This window comes from Babylonia areolata, chromosome 26 (genome assembly GCF_041734735.1).
Source record: "Babylonia areolata isolate BAREFJ2019XMU chromosome 26, ASM4173473v1, whole genome shotgun sequence".
NCBI lineage: Eukaryota > Metazoa > Mollusca > Gastropoda > Neogastropoda > Buccinidae > Babylonia > Babylonia areolata.
The window spans coordinates 43,244,256-43,254,255 of record NC_134901.1 but is presented as its reverse complement, the minus strand read 5'-3'; the positions used below and the strand labels follow the sequence as shown (position 1 = coordinate 43,254,255).

The following is a 10,000-nucleotide window of genomic DNA, read 5'->3' as shown; positions in this document are numbered from 1 at the left end:
TCCTTTCCTCAGCTGAACTGGGCTGCCCGTTGCTGTTTTGCGCTTTTATTCTGTTGAACTGTATTTCACTGCACTGTTCTGTGTTGTGCTGTACTGTGCTGTACTGTGCTTCATTAAGCTGTGCTGTGCTGCGCTGAACTATACTGTACTGTGCTGTACTGTGCTTCATTGAGCTGTGCTGTGCTGAACTATACTGTACTGTGCTGTGCTTCATTGAGCTGTGCTGTGCTGAACTATACTGTACTGTGCTGTGCTTCATTGAGCTGTGCTGTGCTGAACTATACTGTACTGTGCTGTGCTTCATTGAGCTGTGCTGTGCTGAACTATACTGTACTGTGCTGTGCTTCATTGAGCTGTGCTGTGCTGAACTATACTGTACTGTGCTGTGCTTCATTGAGCTGTGCTGTGCTGAACTATACTGTACTGTGCTGTGCTTCATTGAGCTGTGCTGTGCTGAACTATACTGTACTGTGCTGTGCTTCATTGAGCTGTGCTGTGCTGAACTATACTGTACTGTGCTGTGCTTCATTGAGCTGTGCTGTGCTGAACTATACTGTACTGTGCTGTGCTTCATTGAGCTGTGCTGTGCTGAACTATACTGTACTGTGCTGTACTGTGCTTCATTGAGCTGTGCTGTGCTGAGCTATACTGTACTGTGCTGTGCTGTGCTGAACTATACTGTACTGTGCTGCACTGTGCTTCATTGAGCTGTGCTGTGCTGAACTATACTGTGCAACGTGATGTGTTGCATGATGTGTCACGTGATATGTTGTTTGATGTGTTGCGTGGTGTGTTGCATGTTGTGTTGCTTGATGTGTTGCATGATGTGTTGCATGTTATGTTGCATGATGTGTGGCGTGATGTGTTGCTTGATGTGTTGCATGATGTGTCACGTGATGTGTTGCATGTTGTGTTGTATGTTGTGTTGCATGTTATGTTGCATGTTGTGTTGCTTGATGTGTTGCATGATGTGTCACGTGATGTGTTGCATGATGTGTCACGTGATGTGTTGCATGTTGTGTTGTATGTTGTGTTGCATGTTATGCTGCATGTTGTGTTGCATGATGTGTCACGTGATGTGTTGCATGATGTGTGGCGTGATGTGTTGCGTGATGTGTTGCTTGATGTGTTGCATGTTGTGTTGCATGATGTGTCACGTGATGTGTTGCATGTTGTGTTGCGTGATGTGTTGCTTGATGTGTTGCATGTTATGTTGCATGTTGTGTTGCATGATGTGTCACGTGATGTGTTGCATGATGTGTCACGTGATGTGTTGCATGTTGTGTTGTATGTTGTGTTGCATGTTATGTTGCATGTTGTGTTGCTTGATGTGTTGCATGATGTGTCACGTGATGTGTTGCATGTTGTGTTGTATGTTGTGTTGCTTGATGTGTTGCATGTTATGTTGCATGTTGTGTTGCTTGATGTGTTGCATGATGTGTCACGTGATGTGTTGCATGGTGTGTTGTATGTTGTGTTGCTTGATGTGTTGCATGTTATGTTGCATGTTGTGTTGCTTGATGTGTTGCATGATGTGTCACGTGATGTGTTGCATGATGTGTTGCATGTTGTGTTGCTTGATGTGTTGCATGATGTGTCACGTGATGTGTTGCATGATGTGTTGCATGTTATGTTGCATGTTGTGTTGCTTGATGTTTTGGCGTGATGTTGTGTGTGATGTGTTGCGTGACGTGTTGCGCGGTGCACAGTGACGTTGTGTTGCACTACACAAATAGCTGTGTTTATGTTTGTTTTGTTGGTGGTGTTGGTGTTGTCATTGTTGTTGTTGTTATTGTTGTTGTTGTTGGTGGTGGTGGTGGTGGTGGTGGTGGTCGTGGTGGTGGTTGGTACGCACGTCACTCAACACATTTATTTTCTAATCTCCCGTTGTTGTTGTTTTGTTGTTGTTTTGTTGTTGTTGTGATTGTGCTTTATGCTTCGCACATGGCTTTCTTCATTGGCAAAAAAAAAAGGGGGGGGGGAATAGATACAGATTAGCAACAATGTAACACTTAAACAGTCAACCACACGCGTGCAGACACAAACACACTGTTCAGAAAGTCAGGACAGTCCAATTTCAGTGAGGGGAGAATAAGGACAGCACCACCTCTGTTCCATCAGTTATTCAAACACAAAAAATCATACCCCAGAATGAAATGTTAAGGTTTTCCCATTAGAATATATCTGTCGCACTGTCTGTCTGTCTGTCTTTATATCTGTCTGTCTGTCTGTCTGTACACCAATTTGTCCACGTACTTGTCAGTCAGTATGTCGGTCGATTTGAAAACCCCTGTCCTGTGTTTTGTCTCATCTGTCTGTCTGCAAGACTGTCTGTCTGCTTGTCTGTCTGTGCACTTGTCTGTATGTATCTCTGTCTGTCTGTCTGTCTCCTGTTCGTCTCTGCCTTTCCAGGCTGCATGTCTGTCTGTCTGTCTGTCTGTCTGTTGATCTGTCTTTAGTCATGACTATTTCTTCATTCGATTAATTGAGAAACAAATGACCATTATCATTCTGTTGTTTGTTCACGTGTCTATTAAGATGTACATATCAAAGAAACTCAGTGGAGGCCGTACCTGGTTCACAGAACGGAAGCAAGGGAAGGAACTCCAAGTCCTCAGCGCCACAGTGACGGTCCCTGGCTTGCACACACACACCCAGTGGCTCAGTGACACAGAGAGGGAGAGAAGACGACTTGCTGTGTGTCTTTGTTGCAGGCTGTGGCTGACACTGCTCTGGCACTGGAGGCATCAGGTGTCTGTCTGTCTGTCTGTCTGTCTGGTCAGGCCTTCCCGTTTCACCTGGTGGGTTTGGCCAGCCTCCTGTGACGTGGTGGAGTGTGAGTCACTGGCTCCCTGTGTGAGCGTCACTGCTCCCGTCTCTCTCACTCACTCACGTCACCAGTCACTCACTGGTGTCATCATCATCATCATCACACGGTCACCAGTCAGTGCTGACACCATCACACGTTACTTTTTGACCAGCATCGTCCTGCTTTTCTCTTTTCTGCAGAAGGTCTCTGTCTCCCTGGCCACAACTTGTGGCACGGAAACTCTGTATCAAAAGTCTCGGTAAAGTCCTACCTTCTTGTGTGCGATCGTTACCAACAGCCGTGCGATGTTGCCGGCGTCAAATGCTACATTCAAGTCCTTTCTTTCTCCGCCTCTCTCCCCCCCTCTCTCTCTCTCTCTCTCTCTCTGTCCCGAAACTCCGTTCCCACGGTACCGACAGCATCAGAAGTTGTCACAAGGTGAGGCAGGTCGGAGGCAGGCTTTATAGGCCCGGGGAATTCCATTCAACACGTAGGCAATAATTGCCGTCTGCCTGCTGCCCCCGGGGGTCGGTCCCAGACCCGTGCCTGCTGTTGTGTGGTTTGCATGTGAAAGGCCACTTGTTGGTGCGGCCTTTCAGCCCGTCCTGTGGCGCCCTGCCAGCCTGACAGCTTTATGGAGAGGGTCGCCTCCTTCCCGGCAACTGGAGCCCCACGTTCTCACGGTCCCCCTGCCTCAGCTGTGGTGGTGGTGGTGGGTGGGAGGGTGGGTGAGGGGGTGGGGGTGGGGGGGGCGGAGGTGTCCTCGCTTCAGTGGCACTGTGTGCTGTCAGGTACTAGAACTTTCTCAGACTGCCTCCTTCGTTTCCATCCCTTTCCTTCCATGCCTACCTTCCCTCTCTGCTGTGTGTCGTTCTCTGCTCTGTGTGTCGTTCTCTCTCTGGGTGTGTGGGGGGGACGGACGGGGTCTGAAGTGAGGGGGGGGATCGTGAGCCGAGCACTTTTATCGCCGTCTCTCACGCTTCCTGGGGACAGCGCCGCACGCGCCCTGTGACGTGTGTGTGTGTGCCGCGCGGCGCGCGCTGTGAGGAAGTGACGTGACGTGACGCTGCTTCCTCCCGACAGATGGGAGAGGGTAGCAGGGGAGGGGAGGGGAGGGGGTTTGAGAGAGAGAGGAGGGGGAGAGGGTGGGGTGGGGGCGTGGGGGGGGGACAAACGACAGGCCCACTGGGGAATAGCGCCACTTCACCCTCCACCCCCCCCCAGGAGGGCCCCAGGGTCCCTCCACCAAACCTCTGCTCTTTCTACCCCACTCCCCCTTCTCTCTCTCTCTCTCTCTCACTGTCAGGGGGGTGTGGGGAGGGGAGAGTGGGGGGGGGGGTACAGCTATCCAGGGGCGGAGCCAACTTGTCGCGTGCCGAAAAGCACGACAGAAGAAAAGACGATTCGCCCCCTTCACTCCCTCCTCCCTTCCCCCTTCCCCCTTCCCCCCACTTCTACCCCCAACACCCCTCCCTTCTCCCTCATCTGTCATACGGAGATGGGGGCAGAGAGCCGGCAACAACCGTTATGTTGTTCTTGTTAGGCCCAACACTCGGCTCATATCACAGATTGACATAAGTTTACATTTGGGCCAACAGCAAAGTGAGAGCTGTATTATCAATGGTTTCTCCAGTCAATGGGAAACCATTTACAGCTTAGTCTTTTGTGAAGGACTATGACTCTCAAGCTTGGAGGCAAACTGCACTGGCTCTTAGTGCTGCAGCCTTGTGGGCTATTTGGCCTTTGGGAACGATCCCAACGCCAACTGTCCTAAAACCCTCTTGGCCGAGAGAGTGGGGATGTACTTGGGCAAGACACTCTCCACTATAATCAAATTCTAGCCCAAATAGTCGGAACAGCAGTTGCCTCCTCTGCTGTTCTGATGATCATAGTCGGACACGGCTGACTATCATACACACACACACACACACACACACACACACACACACACACACACACACACACACATATATATATATATATATATATATATATATATATATATTGTTATTATTATTATCATTATTACTGTTGCTGTTCTATTATTGTTACTATTTTCTTTGTTGTTGTTATCATCATCATCGTAGTAGTAGTAGTAGTAGTAATAGTAGTTGTAGTAGTAGTAGCTTTTGGTCAGTAGTGGTGGTGATAGTGAAGGAACTTCGTATATGATAACAAAAAACAAAAACAAACAAACAAACAAAAAAGATTTAGAGGTGGCGCCTTCTCACTAGGAAGAACTATCAAAGAAAGGGACACTGTGGTACACTCTTTATATATATATATATATATATATATATATATATATATATATATATATATATATATATATATATGATAGTCAGTCGTGTCCGACTATGACCATCAGAACAGCAGAGGAGGCAACTGCCGTTCCGAGTATTTGGGCTAGAATTTGATTATAGTGGAGAGTACCTTGCCCAAGTTACATCCCCACTCTCTCGGCCAAGAGGGTTTTAGGACAGTCGGCGTTGGAATGGTTCCCAAAGGCCAACTAGCCCACAAGGCTGCAGCACTAAGAGCCAGTGCAATTTTGGCTCCAAGCTTCAGAGTCTTAGTCCTTCACAAAAGACTAAGCTGTAAAGGATTTCTCATTGATTGGAGAAACCATTGATAATACAGCTCTCACTTTGCTGTTGGTCCAAACGTAAAACATGTCAATCTGTGATATGAATGTATGCATGTATATGAACGTGTATTGTGTGTGCGTGAGTTTATGTAAGTTTGTGCCTGTCTATGTGTGCGTATGTGTTAGGGTAGCTGTTAGATACACATGTATTGTTAAAATGTATGTATGCGTGGGTGTCTGTGGGCGGGGTGTGTGTGTGTGTGTGTGTGTGTCGGTGGTAGTGATGAAAATGGTTCGCCCTTTCCTCGTGCTGTCTCTTCCTTTCTACCCACATTTCTCTTCTGTGGATGGGGGAGAGTAGAGGTCAATGTTTATGTTCGGTTTTTTGTAGCAACACAGGCAATAATTGGATAGACATTGGCAAAGCAAATTAACTTATTTATATGTTTTCATAATAATTTACAGCGTAGTGTTTGGCATGTCTCACTTGAGGAAGAACTGCTTAGGACTGAGCCTTGGGGCTATCCTTAACGATCCCATTCGCAAGTCAAACACCTCTGGCAGAGAAGTGGGGAAGTTAAGGAAAGGAATCCAAAGGAACTAGCCAAATGAGCGGAACAGGTGCACACCATGCGTTCAGGGGATATAGGTGGTCTACCCAAGTCGGGTAGATGTGTGTGTTTCTGTTGTTTTTTGTTTTGTTTTGTTTTGTTTAATGTTTGTTTGTTTTGAGGAGGGGGTAGTGGAAGAGCCATTGGGGGGATGGGGTGAGGTATTCACAGTGAGTGCTGTCCCCTGTCACCTAATCGCTACCCCCCCCACCCCACCCCCTGCAATCCCCCCCATACCCCCTGTCCCCCTACCCCAACCCCCACCCCACTCCACCCCGCCCAGTCTCCGCAACAGATGGGAATCAGACTTTACGGGAGGATACGGGTGTGTGTGTGTGCGTGTGTGTGTGTGTGTGTGTGTGTGTGTGTGTGGAGGGGGGGGGGCGGCTTCAATGAGCAGTCAGCTCCTTCACACCCCCTCCCCATTTCTCCCCCTCCTTTCATCACCTCATTTGACATCTGTTGGAGTTTGCTCCCCCTGCTCTATGTGAACACATGTCTGCCTCTTCCTTCCCCAGCCCCACAGTGAACTCTTGACAACAACAGCAACAACAACACTCTCCCACAGCGCTGATCGCTGCGCACTGAACCCACCCCTTTGTTCGCTGTGCACACACACACAGACGTAAGCCTTATGCACGTGCACATCGTCTTGGTAGATGGATCGGTAAGGGTCAGCCGTCGGGGCCATCAGTGAAGTCACATCCACGGTATGTAAGGGCTGGGCACTGATGGGAAGGCGGGACCCAGTCCTCTCCTTCCGCCGTTTTAGCCTTCCCCGACCCAAGTCGGGTACCTGCTCATTAATTTGCATCTGGATGGAGTGAGAAAAATCAGAATTCAAACTGCCTTTCCCCCAAAGGGCACACACAACACCATGGCGAAACGGGGCCTGGAACCCTGATCACTGGTCAACACTGGGTCACAAGTCCAACCCTGGTCACTGGTCAACACTGGGTCACAAGTCCAACCCCGGTCACTGGTCAACACTGGGTCACAAGTCCAACCCTGGTCACTGGTCAACACTGGGTCACAAGTCTAACCATGGTCACTGGTCAACACTGGGTCACAAGTCCAACGTCTGATCCATTCTGTCGCGGTACCCCATTGGTGGAATACCTGGCTGACAATTCAGTTTGCTGCATGCAGGCTGTTTCTTCGTCATTGTCAACGCCTCTAAAAAAACCACCGGATATCCGATTTCAATCCGGACTTCTGGAGTCAGTCCTGGTCGTTGATATCAATCATGGCCATTAACGTCAATCCTGTCTTCTATAATCAATCCTGGCCGTTAACGTCAATCCTGTCTTCCGTTGTCAATGCTGGCCGTTAACATCAATCATGGCCATTAACGTCAATCCTGTCTTCTGGAGTCAATCCTGGCCGTTAATCATCAATCATGGCCATTAACGTCAATCCTGTCTTCCGGAGTCAATGCTGGCCGTTAACATCAATAATAAGAATAAGAATAACTTTATTATCTCCAACTGGAGAAATTTGGTCAGGTGCATTACCACAACATAGACAAGTAAACAACATGGGGACCATAACTGTAAAAGTCAACAACAGCTTTTACGAATATTACGAAGACACAAGTGTAAAAAATATCACATACACCGTTTCATACATACGTCCACACACTGCAGGTAATAACTAGTATTCTTAATGTAAAAACAAAAAGAATTAAGAAACATTATTTTGAATATAATTATAAGCATGGCCTACTAATATTGCACATTGATTATAATAGACAGACAAGATAAGAACAAAGATAAATTGCGGAAAACCACAACCAGATAATCAGCACACACCCGCACCCACCCACCCACCCACCCCACACACGCGGATAACTTGATTAAGCAGGAGTAATAAACATATGTTCTCAAATAAAAGCATTTCACATATTCACGAATTGCCATTCACGTCAATCCTGTCTTCAGGAGTCAATCATGGCCATCACTGTCAGTCATAGCCATTCACGTTAATCATGGCGTCTAACGCCCATCATGGATTTTAAAGTCAATCATGGTGTGTGTGTGTGTGTGTGTGTGTGTGTGTGTGTGTGTGTGTGCCTGTAAAACTATGAGTCAGACGAACACTGAGACTGATTTCCTTTTTGGTGTGAAAAGCACAGTAAACCCCCCGGCGTGTGGCCAGAGTGACAGGGTCAGTTTATCTCGTTCCTTGTATTGGTGGATTGTTTGGCGTTGTTGTCCTTTGCTGTCTCTCGTCTCTCGCCCCCCCCCCCCCCCCCGTGTGTGTGTGTGTGTGTGTGTGTGTGTGTGTGTGTGTGTGTGTGTGTGTGTGTGTGCCTGTAAAACTACGAGTCAGACGAACACTGAGACTGATTTCCTTTTTGGTGTGAAAAGCACAGTAAAACCCCCCGGCGTGTGGGCCAGAGTGACAGGGTCAGTTTATCTCGTTCCTTGTATACTGGTGGATTGTTTGGGCGTTGTTGTCCTTTGCTATCTCTCGTCTCTCGCCCCCCCACCCCCCACAACCCCCCACCTCCCCTCACAGAGACGGACAGACTGCTCGTGTTACCTGCTCGATCCACAACCACTTTTCTCCAACCATTGTGACAGTCTTGGCGGGGGAAGGTGACTGCTCAGGCAAAATGGCCCTGGAAAAAAAAAAGAAGGTCGCTACATTAAAACAGAAAGCAGAGAGTTCAAAAAAAAAAAGAACAAAAAAGAACAAAACAAAAACTAAACAATGATGGCTCTAGGGGGCAGCAGAAGAGTGAACAAAGAAAGGGGCGGGAGGCGAAAAGAAACAGTGGCTGGAGGAGAAGCATGGTTGTTATCTGGCTGTCTTCATCAGCTGCTGTGAAACTCAAAACCGGCACCTCCCTCCCTCCCTCCCTCCCTACCTCGCATGCCTTACAAGTGACATCGCTGCTAACAACAGTGATTCAAAGTGACGTTGTGTTGTGTTGTGTTGGGTTGTGTCGTGTCGTGCTATGTTACATTGCATTGCGTCGTGTCGTGTCGTGTCGTGTCGTGTCGTGTCGTGTTGCGTTGCGTTGTGCTGTGTTGTGTTATGTCGTGCCGTGTTTTGCCGTGTCGTGCTGTGCCGTGCCGTGCCGTGCCGTGCCGTGTCGTGTCGTGCTGTGTCGTGTCGTGCCGTGTCGTGCCGTGTCGTGTCGTGCTGTGTCGTGCCGTGCCGTGTCGTGCTGTGTCGTGTCGTGCTGTGTCGTGCCGTGCCGTGTCGTGTCGTGCTGTGTCGTGTCGTGCTGTGTCGTGCCGTGTTATGTCGTGTCGTGTCGTGTCGTGTTGCTTATTCAATTTACCATCATGAAATAAAATCTTGACTTGACTTCACACACACACACACACACACACACACACACACACACACACAGACCACAAGAGAGAGAGAGAGACCACCAGTTAAGATGACACACTCACACAGCGTCGAGTCACTCTCCCAGAGGCCGGAACGGAACGCCGGGGGGGACAGTGTTTGAGCAGGGATCACTGTGTGAGGTAACAACCGGGGGACGGAGCGGTGGGTGGGACAGACAGGTAGGAGGAAGGGGGGAGGAGAGGGGGGAGGAGGGAGTGAGGGAGGGAGGGGGGGGGGCAATCTGTGATGGTGCCAGATATCGATCACAGGCCTGCAAGGGAACCTGGGTGGTGGTGGTGGTGGGATGGGGGTGGGGGGGGGGGGGGGCGGAGGGGGAGGGATGTGAGGAGGGGGAGGAGGGCTGGTTGATGATATACACCTGTTGGTTTGGCCGTGGATCAGCTCAGCCTCTCGTGACATCTCTCAGTCTTTGTCTCTCTCTCTCTCTCTCTCTCTCTCTCTCTCTCTCTCTCTCTCTCTGCCTTTCTGTCTCTCTGTCTCTATCTGTCTGTCTTTCTCTCTCTGTGTTTCTCTCTCTCTCTCCTTGTCTCTGTTTAGGGGCTGGGGTAAAAAGGGGGACAGAGAAAGAGACAGAGAGAGAAAGACAGACAGATAGAGACAGAGAGAGCGACAGAGAAAAAGGAT

General features: G+C 48.9%; 1 protein-coding gene across 1 annotated transcript in view; it reads right to left on the bottom strand.

Moving 5' to 3' along the window:
- Nucleotides 1-3,230: 3,230 nt before the first annotated feature.
- LOC143300323 (uncharacterized) overlaps nucleotides 3,231-10,000 on the bottom strand; it is a 38,105-nt gene continuing 31,335 nt past the window's right edge. The window contains exons 5-6 of the mRNA XM_076613923.1: nucleotides 6,629-6,803; nucleotides 3,231-3,358 (exon numbers count right to left, since the gene is read on the bottom strand). Coding sequence (XP_076470038.1) covers nucleotides 3,231-3,358; nucleotides 6,629-6,803 — 303 coding nt within the window. The remainder of the gene's footprint in view (nucleotides 3,359-6,628; nucleotides 6,804-10,000) is intronic.